The 20817-nt window shown below is 44.6% G+C and overlaps 1 protein-coding gene across 1 annotated transcript in view; it reads left to right on the top strand.

The window, feature by feature from the left end:
• Positions 1–16950, top strand: part of CDA (cytidine deaminase) — a 27373-nt gene extending 10423 nt beyond the window's left edge. Inside the window, exons 2-4 of the mRNA XM_006862406.1 lie at positions 4957–5068; positions 11043–11100; positions 16834–16950. Of these exons, the coding sequence (XP_006862468.1) occupies positions 4957–5068; positions 11043–11100; positions 16834–16950 (287 nt within the window). The remainder of the gene's footprint in view (positions 1–4956; positions 5069–11042; positions 11101–16833) is intronic.
• Positions 16951–20817: the final 3867 nt, after the last annotated feature.

The following is a 20817-nucleotide window of genomic DNA, read 5'->3' as shown; positions in this document are numbered from 1 at the left end:
GTAAAGATTTACAGTCTCGGAAACCCTGTACAGGATCGCTATGAGTCGGAACCGACTCCATGGCACATAAAAACAACAACCACTGATCCTGGAGTCCTGGTGTGGTGCTGTGGGTTAATGCGCCAGACTGCATAGCTGTTTGAACTGAAAGGTCGGCAGTTCAAGCTCACCAGCTGCTCCTCGGAAACCCTATACAGGATGGCTGTGGGTCAGAACCGACTCAACAGCACTTAACAACAACAACAACAACCACTAATCCTCTTCTGGCCCCCTAAGTACTTGCATTCGTTTCTTAGGGTGGTTTGTGAGGACAGAAATGTGTTGTCCCACAGTTCTGAAGGCTTGAAGTCTGAATTCAAGTTGTCAGCAGGACCACGCTCTCTAGTGGTTCTAGGGGAAGGTCCTTTCTTAACTCTCCCAACTTCTGGTCATGGTAGGTGTTCCTTCTTGACTTGCAGCTGCAGCCTAACTCCATGGTCTTGTGTCTCTAACTCTGTGTCTCTTCTCTTTTATGGGACACCACTCATACTGAGTTAAGGAGCTCTGGTAGCGTAATGGTTACGAATCGGGCTGCAAACCTCAGGGTCAGCAGTTCGAAACTACCAGCTGTTCCTCGGGAGAAAGATGAGGCTTTCTGCTCCCATAAAGATTTATAGCCTCGGAAAACCTGTACAGGGTCGCTATGAGTCGGAACCAACTCCACAGCACATAACAACAACTCATATTGAGTTAAGTCCTGATGTGGCATTGTAGGATAAACACTGAACTGCTAACTGGAAGGACAACAGTTCAAATCCACCAGCTGCTCCTCGGAAACCCTAAATAAATAGGGCTGTTAATGAGTCAGAACCAACTCTACAGCATTTAACAACAACTCAGGTTAGATTAGCACCCACCCCACTCTAATATGACCTCAAATCATCCTCAAAGACCTTATTAACAAACAGGTCACATTTACAAGTTCCAGAAATTAAGACTCCAATATTTCTTTAGGGGAGGGGGGGACAAAATTAAATCCAATTACATCCTTCTTCCCACACAAAGCCCACTTACCATCTTCCTAAGGAGATGGTACAGCGGGTTAAGCTTTGGGCTGTTAACTGCAAGATCAGCAGTTCAAACCCATCAACTGCTCCACAGGGGAAAACTGAGGCTGTCTGCTCCTGTGAACATTTACAGTCTCAGAAACCCTACGGAGCAGGTTTACTCTGTTCTGTAAGGTTGCTATGATCTTCCTAACAGATGCAAACCTCTAGAGCAGAGTCTTGGGGTGCACAGTCGTCTTCTTCAGGTCCATACTGGGCCCCTGCTGGTCTAATGGTCTGTAAACTGAAAAACAAAATCTCTCTGCATTTCAACCTCCCTCCTGCAATATACAACGTAAAGCTGGAATCACACTCAGCAACAAGACCTCCCTTTAGGCAAAAGGAGGAAGGTGGAAGCAAACCGTAGTGCCGTCCTGGCCATTATCAGACCTGCTGAGCAAGAACCATGACAATTGCTGCTTTATCTTGGACTCCCCTCCTCTTCTACTCTTGGTAACCCCTGCCAAAAAAGAAACAAACAAATGTGGCACCAAACCATCCTTCCTACAGCCCTCTCTTACTCAACTGGGTTCCATAATTCATTGCAATGGTCACACAGAACTCAGAGACACTACTCACAGTTACAGGTTTATTAAGGAAGTTGTTGTTGTTGTTGTTGTTAGGTGCTATCGAGTCAGTACCAACTCATAGCGACCTTCTGTACAACAGAATGAAACACTGCCTGATCCTGGGCCAGCCTCACATTTGTTGCCATACTGGAGCCCATTGATGCTGCTACTTTGCCAATCCATTTTGCTGGGGGGTCTTCCTCTTTTTCTCTGACCCTCTACCTTACCAAACATGATATCTTTCTCCAGTGACTGGTCCCTCCTGACAATATGTCTGAAGTATGAGAGATGAAGTTTGGCCATCCTGGCTTCCAAGAAGCACTCTGGCTGTACTTCTTCCAACACAGATCTATTGGTTCTTTTGACAGTCCATAGCACGTTCAACATGCTCCTGCAACACTATAACTCAAAAGCATCAATTCTTCTACGGTCTTCCTTATTCACTGTCCAGCTTTCACATGCATATGAGATTATTGAAAATACCATGGTTTGGGTCAGGTGCACCTTAGTCCTCAAGCTAACATCTTTGCTCTTCAACACTTTTAAAAGTTCTTGTGCATCAGATTTGCCTAATGCAATATGTCGTTTGATTTCTTGACTGCTATGCTCAGGGCACAGGTATTCAGTCAGGACAGTCTCTCCTCAGCTGTGCCCACAGACCAGGCCTCTCTCTGCCTTTTAAGGGTGCTGATAAATGCCCACAAGACATATCACCCCACCATAAGCCTCAGCCTGAGGGTATTGGGCTGTGTCTCCGTGGGTCAGCAAACCCAGCTCCCCTACCCCAGTTAAGTGCCTGGAGCCACTCCACCCTGCAAGCTGTGGCAGTCTGCCCCCATACAGATGATAGGCTTTGAAAGCCTAGGAAACAGTTCTCCTCTGTCCTGCAGGGTCTCTTAGGAGTCAGAATCGATTCAACAACAACAACAGGTAATGTTACTGATTTGTACATGTGGAGAATGTTGGAAAGGCAAACTATCGGTTACACAGATGTTTAGCTCATTAAAAAGTAACAAACCTAAGCACCTCCCAAATCTATTTGCTTCCAATCACTTCTGTACAAGAGCAGCACATCCAAGGTCCCTTCTGGACATAATTCATGAGCCTGCCAACTCTCCTTTTATATTAACTGGCTTCTATGTTTGGCCCATCCCCGCTGTAACAGTTTCACAGGGACTACTTCAAGGCACCTCAAATAGCAGGCTGCAGGGATATGGCATCTTTAATTAGATCTTTGCCACAGGGCTGATCCTCATTGCCAGGCAGGGAATCTTGTTATTGTTCATTGTCCTCGGTTGACTCACCTTCACAATGACTGTATGTGTAACAGAACAACACGTTGCCCAGGACTGCACTGTCAATATGAGCGTTGGTATGTTTGAGTCCATTCTTGTAGCTACTGTGTACTTTAACTACCTTCCAACCTAGGGGGCTCATTTTCTAGCACTGTATGCTATTTTGATCCATGGGGTTTTCACTGGTTAATTTACAGAAGTAAACCACCAGGCATTTTTTTTGGGTCTGACCTTGGTCTGGAAGTGCCACTGAAATCTGCCCACCATGAGCAACCCTGCTAATATTTGAAATCCTGGTGGCACAGTTTCCAACATCACAGCAACAGGCAAGCCATCACAGTGTAGTAAACTGACAGGGTGGTAGAGACAATCTCAATGTTAGGTGAATGGTCTCATTTCAGGTTATTGGAGACTCTGCTTTACCAATTAACTAGCTGCAGTGTAACAGGGGAGTCCTGGTGGGGTGCTGCAGGTTAATGTGCTGGACTGCAAAGTCAGTTTGAACCCACCAGGTCGATGGTTCAAGCTCACCAGCTGCTCCTTGGAAACCCTATACAGGGTTGCTATAGGTCAGAATTAACTCAACGGCACTTAACAACAACAGGCGAAACCGGACTCACCAGCAATCCATCTTGCAATGCCTGTGTTTTCTCAGCCACACAGCCCAGCCACAGAGCCAAAGTCCAGATTTTAAGTTTTTTTCAGTAAGGTAGCATCTCACTTTCAGTACCAATTTCTGTATTAGTTCCCAGCGAAACTACTGTAACAAAAAAAAAAAAATAGACCAAAATACAATAACTCAAACATAAGAAGTATTTGTTTTTCTCTCTCATCACAGTTCAGAGTAAACAGTTGGTCTAAGGCAAGTAGGCAGCTTTGCTCCATGAGTTGACCAAGGTTCCAAATTTCTTTCCAAATTGTTTCTCCATTTCAGACCAAAAGCCACAGGATCAAAGCTAGCTCACCCCATCACCTCTGCCTTCCAGTCAGTGGAAGAAGAAAAGGAAGGAAGAAAAGAACAAGCAATCTCCTTATGAAAAAAAAATGGGATCTAGAGTTGTCCATATTCCTTTGGGTCACATTCAGTTGGTGAAAATGTAGGCACATGTTTCCAGAGAGTCTGGAAAGTAGAGTCTCAAGTTGATTGGTTATGTGACCAGCCATATTGGGCTAGGGGTCACTTGTGTGAGTTTAAGGAACGGGGAAATGCATACTGAGGAACAATTGCGATCTCTGCTTCAGGCTAAGCTACACAGTGATCGAGACGGTATTCTACATTCTACTGGTCAGGGAGAGCCCGGCTCCCATGGCCATGTGTCATGGCCTTACCTTCCTGAATAATCTGTCAGTCAGTCTGGCTAGGTTGATGTTCTGCCTCCTGGGAGCAGCCCTCAGAGGGTCACTGGAGAAGACACTCTGAGGGCTATGTCACCTTAGCCATTCACCTCCCACTGGTGGATGGGGATGGTGCAATCACGGGCCCCTTTTTTACAAAGCTCGGGAGTTGTTTTTGCTTGTTTGTTTACTGGTTTGGTAACACAACTCACATAGAACCGTAGATGAACCCTAACAGCTAGTAACCAGCCATTTTTCCAAGGTTCAATCTTTGAACCAGAATGCTCAGAATGTAGCATCTGTCTCTTGGCTCTTGTCCTTGGGACTCTGTTCACCTTCCACGCCTCTGTATTGGTCATGGCCTTGACCTCTGCTAGAGTGGTAAGACTAAATGAATCTGCCTTGTTAGGTTAATCTTGCCCCCAGACTGTGCTTCAAGATGGAGGTGTTGGGTAAGTGATGAGAGTGGGAGATTGGTAGGCAGGACCACACCATCAATGAGCCGAAGAATGTGCCCATGCTCCCAGTGAAATTGCCTTCTTTTCCCCCCAAATTGAACAGAGCAGTGGGGGCCCTCCCCAAACACTGGAATGGGGGCAAGTGACTTTACCCAACAGAAGTGGTAAGAAATTGTTCCACTGGACTTAGCACTGGGCTCTCCTCTCTTCTCAGGGTGCAATGTCGAAAATGCCTGCTACCCACTGGGCATCTGTGCCGAACGGACTGCCATCCAGAAAGCCATTTCTGAAGGGTACAAGGACTTCAAGGCAATTGCTATTGCTAGGTGAGTGGGGAAGCAGGTCGCTGCAAGATTCATTTACTCAGCTGCTAAGAGTTTCTCATTCATTCATTCATTCATCTAACATAGCTTTGGGCACTTTCTATGTGCCAGGCACTGTGTAGGTCCCTTGGGCTTAGTGCTAAGGATAAGAAGGTAAATAGGAAATGGACTCTACCCTTGGTGAGCCTACACAGCAAGAAGCAACTAAGGCAAACGAATAACGAATACAAAGGCTTGGTATTGCTGTGTGCCATCTAGTTGTTTCTTACTCAGAGCGACACACCGTGGGACAGAGTAGATCTGCCCCATAAAGTTTCCAAGGCTGTCATCTTTACGGAGGAGCCCTGGTGTAGCACTGTAGGATAAAGCACTGGCTCGCAAGGTCGGTTTGAACCACAAGGCTCCTTGGAAACCCTATACAAGGTCACTCACTAGGAGTCAGAACTGACTCAACAGCACTTAACAACAAAATCTTATGGAAGCTGACTGCCATATCTTTCTCCCACAAAGTGGCTGGTAGATTTGAATCACTGTGTGCTTAAACCATTGTGCCACCAGGCTTAGTACCAGGGCAGGTGTGTTCATGTACTGATAACAACACAAAAGTATTACAGAGTCTCTACAAAATACAACCAAAAGGCAGCACTGAAAATAAAGCTGTAGGGACCTGCTGTAGATTTATATACTCCCTCTCCTTCACCCCCATTTTACAGCTGCAGAAACTGAGGCCCAATATAGACTATGACGTGAGTGAATCTTGAAAATGTTATGCTACGAGAAGTCAATCACAAAAGGACAAATATATGATCTCACTTATCTGAGATCTCAAGAACAGGCACAGGAACCCTGATGACTTAGTGGGCTACGAGTTGAGATTCTAACCATTAGGTCAGAAGTTTGAATCCACCAGCGCTCCTCTGAAGAAAGATGAGGCTTTCTGTTTCTCCAAAGATATACAGCCTTGGAAACCCTATACAGGGTTGCTGTGAGTTGGAACCAACTTCACAGCACACAACCACCACCACCAGAATAGGCAAATATATAAAAACCAAAGTTTATTACTGGTAACCAGGGGCAGGAGGGAGGGAAGAGGAGGGAAGTACTGATGAGGACACAGTAGGTTACTGTTCATGATGATGGAAAATTTGGCAACAGTTATGGATGAGGGTGGCACAATGTAACTAATGTAATTGATATCACTAATAATGTCGGTGGTTCAAACTCACCAGCTGCTCCTTGGAAACCCTATACAGGGTCACTATGAGTCAGAACTGACTTGATGGCACCTAACAACAACAACAAATTGTACACATGAAGAATGTTGACTTGGCAAATTTGTTTTACATATATATTTACACACAGCTCTGGTATAGCGTAATGGTTACAAATTGGGCTCCTAACATCAAAGTCAGCAGTTCGAAACTACCAGCTGTTCCATGGGAGAAAGATGAGACTTCCTACTCCTGTAAAGATTTGCAGCCTCGGAAACCCTATGCAGGGTCACTATGAATCTGAATCAACCCCACAGTACATAACCAACAGACATATATTTATAACAGTTTTTTTGTTTTGTTTTTTAAAATATAAAGCCTTAAAAATAAACAAATAAAAGACGCTGGGGCTGAGAGAGATTGGAGAACTTTCCCAGGAGTGAGTGGTAGAGCCGGGACAAGCACCAAGTCTCTAAATTTCCGCTTCAGAACTCTTTCCACTACACCTCTGGTAGCGTAGTGGTTACGAATTGGGCTGAGAACCACAAGGTCAGCAGTTTGAAACTACCAGCTGCTCCATGGGAGAAAGAGGAGGCTTTCTACTCCCATAAGGTTTACAGCCTCGGAAACCCTGTTCAGGGTCGCTATGGGTCAGTACCGACTCGACAGCACTTAGCAACAACATGCTATGCCAGGAAGAAAATGCTTTTCCATGTTCTCAAGAAGTTGGTAGTGCTGAGCTGAAGTTGGAATCATATCCAAGCAGCTCAGCACCAGTGATTTCATCCACGATGCTCACCAAAGCCCCTGTGTGTCAGGGGCAGTAGACAGAGACAGGTTTCGGGAGGTGGCAGCCAGGACAACACTAGTTCTGGTTCAGACAACTCAGATTCCAGCCAAGCTGCTAGCTGAACAAGAGCACCAATCAGCTCATTCTACATGCCCCCTAAACATCCTACTTCCCTTGTGGCTGTTGTTAGGTGCCACTGAGTCAGTTCTGACCCATAGTGACTATATGTACAGCAGAACCAAGCACTGCCCAGTCCTATGCCATCCTCATAACTTGCGTTTAAGCCCATTGCTGTTGCCACTGTGGCAATCCTTCTTTTTGGAGGTTTTCCTCTTTTTCACTGACCCTCCACTTTACTAAGCATGTCCTTCTCCAGGGACTGGTCCCTCCTGATAACATGTGCGAAGTATATGAGACCAAGTTTCCCCATCCTAGCTTCTAAGGAACATTCTGGCTATACTTCTTCCAACACAGATTTGTTTGTTCTTCTGACACCCCATAGTATTTTTTAATATTCTTTCTATGTGTTTGTTTACCATCAAAGGTAGCACATGGAGTGCTTATTGGCCCTAGACCCACACTCATTGACTTCCGCAGCCAAGCTTGAGAATGAACTATTGCTAATTTGGACCCATTGCATGACTGAGTTCATGATCATTTACTCTCGTGTACACATTCACATTGTCTATGAAAAGGATGTTTGTAGCAAGTTCATGATGCAAAACATGACATGAGACTACATAAAAATTTGACAATTATGGATGAGGGTGGCACAATGTAACTAATGTAATTGATATCCCTAATAAGGTCAGTGGTTGATCTTGAGTGTTGATGGAGCTGGCATGTGGATCCTGTGCCATTCGTGAATTCTCTTCCTGCTGTGAAGCAAAAGAAATTCAGGGGCTGTTGTAGGGCAAGGCAGATGGCGGCGTGAACAGAAACAAGCCCACTTCTTTTTTTTCTTTTTTTTTTTTTTAATAAGATGCTAAGCTTGGCCTTGGTTTGGCCCTGAGTTGATCCAGGTTATTTTCTTTCAGAGTAAAATGAGCCAAGAGTGCACTTATGGGAAAGGACCCTGGCGTCGAGTGCCCTCCCTGGAACCCAGGTCTGTCCTGGCTTCCCTTCCACTTCAGGAAGAGTAAATGAGGCCGAGCTGGGAACATTGTGTGCGCCTGAGCAGAGACCAGAATGTGAATTGCGCTTTATATAAAAAGGGGGGAAATGGCTCCATTTCAAAGCAGATCCAAGGAAATAATGACATTCTGGGGGAAATGAGGCCAAAGTCAACAAAAGGATAAAGGCGTGGTAGCCTTGCTCTGCTCAGATTTTTCCAAATGATGAACTTTTTCCGTTGGCCATAATCTGCCTTTAAACAGGACTGGGTGTTGCTAGCAATGATGAGCTGTGTTTTTCTAGCTTCCAACAGCTCTACTCTGGGTATTCAGCCTACGATGGTCTCTCCAAGCCAGAAAAGGAGTCATGACTGTATTACGATTGTTAAATTGAGAGTGTGGATTTACAGGAGGGGTGGGAAATGTCAACTCCCTTGTTTAGCAAGGAACAATGTGAACAGGCTAAGAGCCCGTCAGCAAAGCATAAGGATGGAGACGTCCACTCAGGGAAGCCCATGGATCTGCAGAAGCCAGGATGGGATTTCACTAACACAGAGATAAACTGGGGTACCGGCTGTGGCCATCAAAGACAACTCATTTCCAGCCTGTCCAATCTGATAAGCATGGCTTCAATATGTGACCAAGGTCAGTAAAACCACAGCAAACTATAAATACCCACCAAGGGCACAAGCAGGTGAAGGGCAGGGGAGCCGGAGAACAGGAGAAGCATGGAGGGAATGTCCTGATGCAATTTCTGGGATGCTTCCAGGAATATTGAGGAATGGTTAGAAGTGCAGGCTTCAGGATTAGTGAGACCTAGTTTCAAATTCTGCTCTACTGTTAACTTACCATGTGACCTCAGGTATGTTGTGTTGCTGCTTTTAGTCTAGTTTTTCATCTGTGAAACAAAGATGAGTAAGCACCGGACTGTGGCCCACAAGGTCCATGTTTCGAGCCCACCAGCTGCTCCACAGAAGATACGGCTTTCTGCTCCCGTGAAGATTTAAAAGCCTCAGAAACCCTATACAGGGTCTTCTTGAACTGGCTTTTACTTCATATCTTCCATTTGCTTTAGCTACTCTACATTCAAGAGCAAGTTTCAGGGTCTCTTTTAACATCCATTTTGGTCTTTTCTTTCTATCTTATCTTTTTAATGACCTTTTGATTTCTTCATGTATGATATTCTTGATATCATCCCACAACTCCTCTGGTCTTTGGTCATAGTATTTAACATATCAAATCTGTTCTTGAGAGTCTCTAAATTCAGGAGGGATATACTCAAGATCATAATTTAGCTCTTATGGATTTGTTTTAATAATGTTTTGCCTCCAAATCATAGAAACCTCTATTAAACAAAAATATCAAAATGTAAAGCTATTGTTTCTTGACATATCCTCCATCTAAGTCTATTCGATGCATTTGAATTAGGGTGTTGGTGAAAAATATTCAAAGCACCATGGACTACCAGAAGAGCAAACAGATCTGTCTTGGAAGAAGTACAGCCAGAATGTCCTTAGAAGCCAGGATAGTGAGACTTTGTCTCTCACACTTTGGACACAATATCAGAATGGACCAGTTCCTGAAGAAGGTCATCATGTTCGGACAAGTGGAGGAGAATCAGGGATAAAGGGGAATCTCCTCAATGAGATGGATTGGCCCAGTGGCAGCAACATTGGGCTCCAACATAGCATCAATTGTGAGGATGACTCAGGTCTAGACAGTGTTTCGTTCTGTTGTGCGTAGGGTCACTATGAGTTTGAAACGACTCTATGGCACCTAACAAGTCTTACACTTCTGAAGGTAGTGGTTTCGTTTCTTTAAACCATCCTTGGAGAATTTTGCATATAATTTATACTATGTCACAGTGGAAGTTTGGGCACCCTCAAGGCACTCAAATCATGTTTCTTTGAAATGTTTTCTGAGTCTGGGGAGTGAAAAGTCTGAAGGGCAAGATAGGGCTGTAGGTTAGTTGGGTGGGACAAGGTTTCCTACTCTCAAAGAATGACTAGTTGCATTGTGATGGAAAAAAAATTCCTGGATGCAACTTTCCCAGGAAACTGCATTTTCTCACCATTTTCTTAAAAGTTCTTCCTAATAAGCCCCCGTGATTATCTTGTGTCCCTTGAGAAAAATCTATCAAGATGATCTCTTTGAGTCCCTAAAAACAGCTATAACCTGCTGGGCTCTGGTAGCGTAGTGGTTACGAATCGGGTTGCTAACCTCAGGGTCAGCAGTTCGACGCTACCAGCTGTTCTGCAGGAGCAGGGTCACTATGAGTTGGAACCGACTCCACGGCACATCCCAACAACAACATAACCTGCTGGGCTGATATCTCTGCCTTGAATTTAACTGGCCCAGTATATCCCCTAAGAAGCTTTTTTCAATTTTTTTGAAGGTACTCTAATGAGACTAACACTAGTGCATTACTGAGAGAACTTGTCTGCAGCCATCCACTGCAGAGACAGGCTTAAACATGATTTGTTTGGAATGAACCTGAGCATGTATGAACTAGAACCCCAGTAACAATACTTTTTTACTTACCCTTGGATAAATACTTCACTATGATAACTCTTCTAGTTTTCAATGTTGTGCATATGGCTACTCGATCTTTTGAGGGCCAGATACAAAATCTCCTTAACTGGATATCTCTGGATGTGATGGTAGGTAAGTGTTCACTAAAGGTTTTCTTGAATGCACAGCATCCCTGCAAACGGCCTTGCCTCCTGGAAGTGTGGAAAGGCACTCAGCCATTAGGACATGGTAGGACTGATGGGGAGCAGGGCCGGGACTCAGGGTCTGAGCCATAGCAATTGTCCTCATGCCTCAGGAGTAACTAACCTGACTTTGCTTCTCTGCCTCCCCAGTGACTTGCAGGACGATTTTATCTCACCGTGTGGGGCCTGCAGACAAGTCATGAGAGAGGTAAGCGGCTTCTCTTTTTCTGGAAGATGAGCTGGACGTTTCCCTCTTTTCCCAGCAATGCCAGGACATCAGGGAGAAGACACAGCTGCTGACCTGCTTGCTTGGTCAGCAGGCCTCTGAGACCTTCTTCCTCAGTTTGCACGGATCACTGACAATGAATGAGTTTTTCACTCAATGAATAATTACAGGATGCATGTCTTCTCTATGCCAGACACTAAGCTGACTTCGAGATAAACCACCAAATCCACTTCCTTCAAGTCAATTCCAAGTCATAGTGACCCAAAGTAGGGTTTCTGAGGCCATAAATCTTTAGGGAACGGACTATCATCTCTTTCTTCCCAAGAGTGGCTTGTAGAGTCAAACAGTCGACCTTGTGGTTAGCAGCCTACAAGTAACCTACTATGCCACTGGGGATAAAGCGGTGAAAAAGCTCATTAAGGCCCTTCCCTCCCAGAGCTTATATAGTCTAATGCAGGAGACAGATACTAAGCAAGGAGAACAATAAATAAACAGTGAAGTTTCTGAGAGGGTTGGAGAGAAGGGAGGGACAAAAGGAGCAGCAGATGACACTTTAGATCCAGTTGAACCACCTTGTCATCAGATTGACTCCAACTCTTAGAAACCCCCATATGTCAGAGTAGAACTGTGCTCCCTAGGGTGTCAGTGCTGATTTGTTTTGTAGTAAACTGTCATGCTTATCTTCCAGGGCGCCTCCAGGTAGACCCCAACCTCTAACCTTTCAATTCACAGCTGAGCACATCAATGGATTGTACTATCCAAGGACTGGAGTCAACAAACAATGGCATGTGAGCCAAATTCAACTTGTTGCCTGTTTTTGTAAACAAAGGCTTATTGGAACACTGCCACACCCACTCTTTAGTCCTGGTGTGGCGCTGTGGGTTAATGCGCCAGACTGCAAAGCCATTTGAACTGCAAGGTTGATGGTTCAAGTTCACCAGCTGCTCCTCAGAAACCCTATCCAGGGTCGCTATGGGTCAGAACCGACTCAATGGCACTTAACAACAACAACAACAACAATGACTGCTCTGGCTCTGTCAAAAGATTGCCAGAGAGTTGATTTTGATTCATAATGACCCCATAGATCAGACTAGAACTCACAGACTATATTTCCAAGACTATATATTTTCACAGAAGCAGGCTGCCACATTTTTCTTCTACAGGGCAGCTGACCTTTAGGTTAGCAGCCAAGTGTTTTAACCAGGGCTCCCTGCTCTAGTCCTTCAGTGGCAGAATTGACCAGTGGCATCAAAGGCCAGATGGCTCACAGTTTGTTTATAGTGTGCCTGGACGTCTATTCTGACTCATGATGACCCTCTATAAGAGTAGAACTGCTCCCATAGTGTACTAGGCTGTAATCTGGGGTCGGCATAATTATTTTTTTTTTTTAATTGTGAATTGAGTCAAAGTTTACAGGGCAGATCATCAGTTTTACATTCAACAAATCATACACCTTGTTTCATTACAATGATTACAACTCCCTTCATGTGCCATCAGTTAACAGTATTTCTCTCTATTCATTTTAACTCTTTTTTTTAAACCCTCTCACATATATAATAATTTACACCACCAAAGGGCACATTCTCCAAGTCTGCCTCCTGGCTGCCAGCTCTCAGTCCCTCTCTTTCCATGGGTCTAGAGTCCTCAGCTGCTCCCTCTCTCCATGTCCCCACCTCTGCCTCCATCTCTGGTGTCGCTGCTTCTCTGGATAAGGTCCTGCATTCTGCTTGTGCTCTTCTCCCTTGATGGTCCTAGGGTCCTCTGTTTCTGGACTGTAAGATTAACCACTTCCTTATTTTTGTTACAAAATTTCTACCTTTACAATTGTGACAGTTGCCATTAGTCATGATAACAATTACTCACTATTGAATCGTAAGAATCTTATCCCCATCTCTTTTTACCAGACCCATTTAGAAAAGATGAAACCTATTCCATGGGGACTCTATCTTCCCTCACACACTCTTAAACTAAACTTCCTCTTGAATCCTTGTAAGTCAGTCACTTTGTGCCTTTATTGCCCTCTCATTTTAGGTAGCCAATGTCTAAGTTACCCGTCCCTATCTACCCTGTGTACAGAGGGAATAGCATTGATATTTAATGTGAAGACTCCTTCCCTCTCTGCTGATATTTAGAATTACTGCCTCTATGAGTATAAGTCAAGTTCATCAAATTGTAGCAATTAACCCTTGTAAAACAATCAGAAATTGTTTTCGGCATAAATTTTTATGTGTGTGCATGTACATTTTTTAGCGGACAGGGATGTCAGTGGTTTTCCTAGGTTCTCAAAGAGGTCTACATCTTCCAGAGATGAAAAAGATGAAAGCAGTGAACTCAGAGGACTCCACATGCCCTTAGGTTCTGATATGGCATCATCAGCTTTGTAAATCAAACCAGTTGCATCTGAGTTCACTCCAACTCACAGCAAGCCCATGTGTGTCCGAGCTGCTTCTGTCTTGGGCAATGAAACAAAACCAGAAGAGACCAAACTTTTTAATTTGGGTGAGCAGGTATGATAACCAGAATGGGAAAAAATTATGAGTCGAAGCTCTAGAATGAGACTTAGAGGAGGTGCAACTCTATCAGGAGCCCAATGTAGGAGACTAGATTTTACCGGGACTATGAAGAGCAACACATGTTCCACGCTGAGTCATTGAGCCGGACACAGTTGTTTTCTATTCTGTGAACAAGAGATTTGGTTGCTGTGCAACACACACACAGCCTTAAGAGGGAAATTAAGTTTCTAGCATAACTGCAACCTGTCATTTTTTTTTTTTTCCTTTTGCTTATCACTCCATTTCACTCCGATTTTTACAATTCCAGTCTGTTCTGGTGCCTTACTTCCTTAGCCATGACTGAACTGGTTGAAACACTTCAAAGTCCTGGCAGAGTAGAGCTGTGTTCCACTGGGTTTTCAATGGCTGGTGTTTCAGAGGTACCTGTGACCAAACATGAACTTCCAACCTTTTGGTTAGCAGCTGAGTGCATTAACTTTTTGCACCCCCAGGGACTCCCCTCCTTACACAGCATCTCATTTCATCTTACCCCAACCCAATCAGGGAACTGCATGTGTGTGTGTTATTATCCTCATCCCTGGTACCCTGAGGCTCAGAGATACGAAATAACATGCACATCGAGTGACAAAATGGCATGCACACCCAGTTCAGGCTGACTCTGGAGACCACTCTCCCCCACCTAGCTCTTAGCCCTTTACTGGTTCTATAAATCAGGCAAACTTCTTTTGTGCCATGGAGAAAGCTTAATGGTACTGAGTGTATGGGAGTTGCTTGGTCCATGGGCATTTCTGTTTTTTTTTTTGGGGGGGGGGGTTGTTTAAGATTTGTGTATATGCCTTGGGACGTCCAAGCACCTGTCAAACATCCTAACATCTCTATCTTCCCCAGCTTCCTGTCAGAACTGCAAAACCAGGTGCAGTTCACAGAACTCATTTCCCAGCTCCACAAGAAACAGGCTACCATTTTATGACACTGGATTCACAGCATGGGATTTGTCTCACCTTGTTGTTGTTGTTGTTGTTGTTGTTGTTGTACTGCCCAGCACAGTGACATACAGACCTACAGTCATATGAGGAAGCCACATCAGGACACCAAGTCCCTGGCTTTCCAGGTCATGAGTGACTTGGTCCAAATGCTCACTGCTGTTCTCTCCAAATAGATTGAATATTGGCAAACGAGAGAAGGCAAATGAAAAAGACTGAAGGAAAAAAAATACTGAAACCAAAATGCAAATCATAAGAGTTGAGGTGAAGGGGTCCAGGACCCGGCACTTAAACTTGGCTCTGCTCAATTTCCATCCAAACTGTCCGGCAGAGCCTGCCAAGTAGGAAAAAAATCTCCTTCTTTGAAACATTAATTTTTTAAAAGCCAGAAGATGAATTATATCTGATAATAACTGGGGGATACAGACAGAAACTTGAAAGAACTGCAGGCTGCCAGTCTGAGCAGCCCCTAGCAATCAGCATAACCAGTAAAAAGGGCTTCCTTGAATTCATGAGCCAGGCAGTGCACACAGGTACTTTATGCCTTGTGTTTCTAATGCTCACACCTGGCCAGGCTGAGCCTGGGTCTGTTGATTGTAACTCCAGGATTCTTCCCATTATGCCACAGCTGATTTAACTGGGTGAACTGATTGAATGGGTGGGGAATAGCCAACTCACAGGCCATTTAATGCCTGAAAAATTGTTTGGTCTGGGCCATCACAGTTGTCCAGATGGCAGCTCCAGCCATCACATTGTTGTTGTTGTTGTGTGCCGTGGAGTCGGTTCCGACTCATAGAGACCCTGTACAGGGTTTCCAAGGCTGTAAATCTTTACGGGAGCAGAAAGCCTCATTTTTATCCCGCGGAACAGCTAGCTGGTAGTTTCAAACTGCTTGACCTTAAGGTTCACAGCCCGATTCATAACCACTATGCTACGAGAGCTCCTTAGCCATCACATTAGGGATGAGTTAATTAAATGTTTGACCAAATACAGCAGGCTAAATTTCTAAGTTGATAATTCTGTATGGTCTGTAAATGATGTTATAAATATCCAAATGACCCTTGGCAGAAAAAGGGTCCCCCCCTCCTCCCGATCGAGGCCATTCTTACCTGGTATAGTCTCCCCTCTCTAGAATGATATCTCAGGCCAAGACATGAGGTAGAGTTTAATCACTGGCCCAAGATCCCATGGCCAGCAAGTAGAAGCGTCTGGCGGTATACCTAGAAAGATAGGAAGACAGATGTGGACTAAAAGTTCTACTTCTCTGACTTCACCCTGCTACGCGTCAATGTCCTCCTCAGTAAAATGGGACTAATGCTACTACCCCTCTCCAAGAGTGGATCATGAAGTAACACCTGTGCAATCCTAGTGTGTAACGTAGGAGGAGATCTGCTGGCACAATGGTACGCTCTCAGCTTTTAACCAGAAGGTCAGTGACTTGAACCCACCAGTCTCTCCACGGAAGAAAAGGCCAGGCAATCTGCTCCTATCACAATCACTGCCTAGGAAACCCTATACTAGTAGTAGTTGTAGTTAAGTGCTGTTGAATCAGTTCCAACTCATAGCGACCCTGTATAGGGTTACCGAGGAGCAGCTGGTGGGTTTGGACTGCTGACCTTGAAGTTCGAACTGACCTTGCAGCCCAGTGCTTATCATACAGTGTCACACCAGAACTGCATTGTTAAGTGCTACCAAGTTGGTTCTGACTTATAGCCACCCTATCTATATAGGGTTGTCAAGGAGTAGCTGGTGAGTTTGAACTGCCAACCTGTGGTTCAAGTTGACCTTGCGGTCCAGTTTTTCCCACAGCACCATACCAGGACTCCCTATGGGGTAATTCATATGTGGCCTATAGGATCAAAATGGACTTAACAGCATACAACAACCACAATGTAGCAGTCGTCTTCTCCTAGTTGTGATAGCAAGCAAGATGCTGCAAAGGAAGCAGACATTAATTTTGCATTGCAGGAGGAAGTGATTCCACAGATTAGATATTGTTCTTATAAAGTCGTGGGTGAGTTCCTGAGAATGTGCCAAACACAGGGAGAACTGCTTAGCATGTATTCTTTCATTAGATCTTCCTGAGGCCCATGAGCCAGGTATGATTACTGTCATACTCATTTTTAAGTTGGGAAAACTGAAGTGCCTAGAGGGATTTTTGATAACAAGTAGGGTTGGACTCCTAACCCCTGAATCACACTGCTTTGCATCTCTTCCAGTTTGGGACCGACTGGGCCGTCTACATGACCAAGCCCGATGGCACGTACGTCGTCAATACTGTTGAAGAGCTGCTGCCCGCCTCCTTTGGGCCTAAGGACCTCCAGAAGTTCCAGTGATTGCTGAAGAACACCTACTGCTTGGGAGAGCCTGGGTTCCCATGAATTCGAAGGGACAGCTATCACAGAGATATTCTTACAGACCTGAGGACACCTGCACATTGGGGCTAGACAGTGATGGCTTTGCCAGGTTCTCTAGAGAAACAAAACCAGTGAAGCATATATATATATATAAAGAGAGACAGATTTATTTTAAGGAAATGGTTCATGCAGTTGTGGAGGCTAGTAAGTCCTAAATCCATGGGTTTTGGCATCAGATTAGAGGCTTCTCCTGACTCAGGTGGTTGTAGGGGCTGATAAACCCAAAATCCACACAGGTAAAACAGCAGGCTGCTGGCTCACATCCCAAGAACTGGAGGTCAGAGGATGACAAGTTAGATGCAGGATTGAGAAAGAGAGAGAGTGAGATTTGCCCGAACACCCATGTATGTTAGATGCAGGCCACACTCCAAAGAAACTGACTTTACACTGATGGATTCTCAACAGGTTGGCTTTCAGTTGATTGGCTGTTCACATCAGGTCACAAAATAGAGGATGATTACATTACATGACATTATGGAATAGTCATCAGTCCAATGCCTGTCAAAGCAAGCTGACATATAACCAAATTGATCCATTGCCTAGCCAAGTTGACACATAACATTAACCATCACAGCCAGAATACATTCAAGCATCATGTCTCTTAGGGAATAAATAAAGGGTCTCACCCCAGCCCAGTCCAAAGTTCCTTCCTGCCCACCCCACCATCCCCACCCCACACACCTTGTCCACCTTGGGCTCAGATGATCCCATCCCTTCCTTCTCTTCTTGTGGACCTGTTTAAAATTCCAGCCAAGTCTGGGCTGCTTCCCATTTGCCTTCCCCAGATTCCACCCTGTTCTGAGTGACTTTTCTAATTATAAACTTCTCAGAACATCCTGACTCAGAAGAGCACATTTTGCTCGTGTCCCTGTCATTGCTTACAGCTCTTAGGAGAGAAAGGGTAATTTGTCGTTACAGAAAGACCTGGGCACTTTCCACTGGGAAAGGAAATGGGCTTTTGGAACTGTGAGTCTTTTGGTGTACAGTGCTGTGTCCTGAGGCCCCTCACCACTGTATTCTGCAGGCGGAAACCCCCAATGCTAGGCTTCACTGACCATCACCATTTGTTGAATCTGCTCTTGACCCACACACTGGTCCAGTCTGAGAGATTCCAAAGTATACAGGGTAGGCATGGATTTGTATAGACAGCATAAAAAAAGATGCTTCTTTGAGGCCCTACTGTATGTCAATGACTTTTACGTGCATTTTTATTATAGTGTTCAACAACTCTGTGAGGTGGTGTTACGGCTCAAATTATCTCCCCAAAATATGTGTTGAAATCCTAATCCTAAACCCTAATACCTGTGGATGTAATGCTGTTTGGGAATATGTTCTTTTTATGTTAATGAATCCTATCAATGTATCAATGGGTCCTAAACCTAATTACTTCTGAGTTATAAAAAGAGCAGATTCGATACAAAAGCCAGCACAAACCAGGGGGGGTGTGGATCCAGATCACCAAGGAATGCCCAGCTATGAAAGCTGATAGATACCAAGAGGGTCCTTTTCCTAAAGCCACACCCTAACCACGGACTTGCAGCCTCCTGAACTGTGAGAAAATAAATGTAAATTCATTAAAACCCTGACCTTTGGTGTTTCTGTTACAGCCGCTTTTACTAACTGTAACACAATGGGAATCTCCTCATTCTCACATATAAAAGCACGGGACTTCATAGAGGTGGCTTGCTCTAGAACTTGGGCAAAACTCAGACTAGAATACAGGAGCCTTAACTCTTGCTAGCATGTGGTTATGTGTAGGGCTGCGAATCTCAAGGTCAACAGTTCAAAACTGCCAGCTGTTCCATGGGAGAAAGATGAAGCTTTCTGCTCCCGTAAAGATTTACAGCCTTGGAAACCCTATGCAAGGTCGCTATGAGTCAGAACGGACTTCACGGCACATTACCACCACCACCACCATTGTCTGCAGGCAGGACCCATTTTAAAGGGAAACAGTCCTTTGGTTGTTAGATGCTGTCATGTGGAGCCGATTCTGACCCATGGTAACTCCACGTGTGCTCCACAACATTTTCAAACCTGTGCTCTTTTGGAATCAGATCACCATGCTTGTCTTCTGAATCACCTCTGAGTGGGTTTAAATTATCAACCTTTTGGCTTGTGGCCAAGTACTTAACCATATATGTGTACCACGCAGGAATTCCTTATGAAATAATCATAGCTGCATCCTGGAATGGCACTATGGGTTAAATACACTGGACTAAAAAGTTACTTTGAAACACAAGATCAGCGGTTCAAGCTCATCAGTCGCTCCTCGGAAACCCTATACTGGGTCACTATGGGTCGGAACCTACTCAGAGGCACTTAACAACAGCAACTACTACTTACTATAAGGAGCCCTGGTAGTTTAGTGGCGAACAAGCTGGGCTGCTAACTGCAAGGTCAGCAGTTTGAAACTACCAGCCGTTCTGCAGGAGAGATATAAAGCTTTCTGAGGCTTTCTGCTCCTGTAAAGATTTACAGCCTTGGAAACCCTGTATAGGGTCGCTATGAGTCAGAACCAACTCCACGGCACACAGCCACCACCAACCACTACTTATTATAAGGGGCCCCAGTGGAGCTGTGAGTTAGGTGCTGGGAGAAAAATGAGGTTGTCTGTTCTTGCAGAGTTGTAGCCTCAGAAACCCTCTATAGGATCACTGAGTCAGAACTGACTAGATGGCCGTGGGTTTGGTTTTTTGATATAGTTCTTACTATTGGTTATAAACCAAAGATCAAACCCACAGCCACCTGGTCAAGTCTGACGTATTATTGGCTCTTTAATGATAATACCATGCTAAGGTGTTTGACATATGTGAGCCCCTTTAGGGCTTAGCCAAGCAGCAAGGTATTATTGTCCCCACTTTACAGGAAACGGAAATTGAAACTCAGAAAGGTTAAGCGACTTACCCAAGTCACATTGCTAATATGTGGCAGAACTGGAATTTGAACCAGGTGTGTCTGAGCTTTTTTGAGTCCCTTTCTCCTACAGCTGAAGGCTGGCTGTTTCTATTTACCGAACCTACTGCGATGAGTCGATTCTGATTTATAGCGACCCGATAGGGCAGAGCAGAACTGCCCCATAGGGTTTCCCAGGCAGACATTTTTATGGAAGCAGACTGCCAGCAACATCTTCCTCCTATAGAGCAACTGAACAGAACCTGGGAACACTGAATGGTTTAAAATTTAGAAAAGTGTACGACAAGGTTGTATTCTTTCACCATACTTATTCAACCTGTATGCTGAGCAAATCATCCAAGAAGCTGGGTTCTATGAAGAAAAAAGTGGCATCAGAATTGGAGGAAGACTCATTAACAACTCACAATATGCAGATGATACAACCTTGCTTGCTGAAAGTGAAGAGGACTTAAAACATTTACTGATGAAAATCAAAGAGCACAGCCTTCTGTATGGATTACATCTCAATGTAAAGGCTGCTGGCTGAGCCTCACTTTCTCATTTGTCAAAAGGAACTAACATGTCCTTTGTAGAATCTCAGGCATAGATGCATAAAGGATCTGACACAAATACTGGAAGAACCAGTAGCAATTACTCACAGTGACCCCCATGTCTAGTGCTGTCTTCAAGAATTAGCACAAGGATAGACTTTAGCAAAGAATCCAAATTCACAAGGCTGCATTCTGTCGCATCGCGTTCAGTTCAAAGTAGATCCCTGCTCTCCTCTGTCAGCCTCCCTCTATCAGCTGAGGCCCCATTCAATCCTCCTGGAGCTAGAGCTTCTCCAATGGGATGATGGGAGCTGCCACAGGTGATGGCTGAAATACACATGGG

This window comes from Chrysochloris asiatica, unplaced genomic scaffold (genome assembly GCF_000296735.1).
Source record: "Chrysochloris asiatica unplaced genomic scaffold, ChrAsi1.0 scaffold00047, whole genome shotgun sequence".
Taxonomy (NCBI): Eukaryota; Metazoa; Chordata; class Mammalia; order Afrosoricida; family Chrysochloridae; genus Chrysochloris; species Chrysochloris asiatica.
The sequence above is the reverse complement of the archived record's forward strand: the minus strand, read 5'-3'. Positions and strand labels throughout refer to the sequence as shown.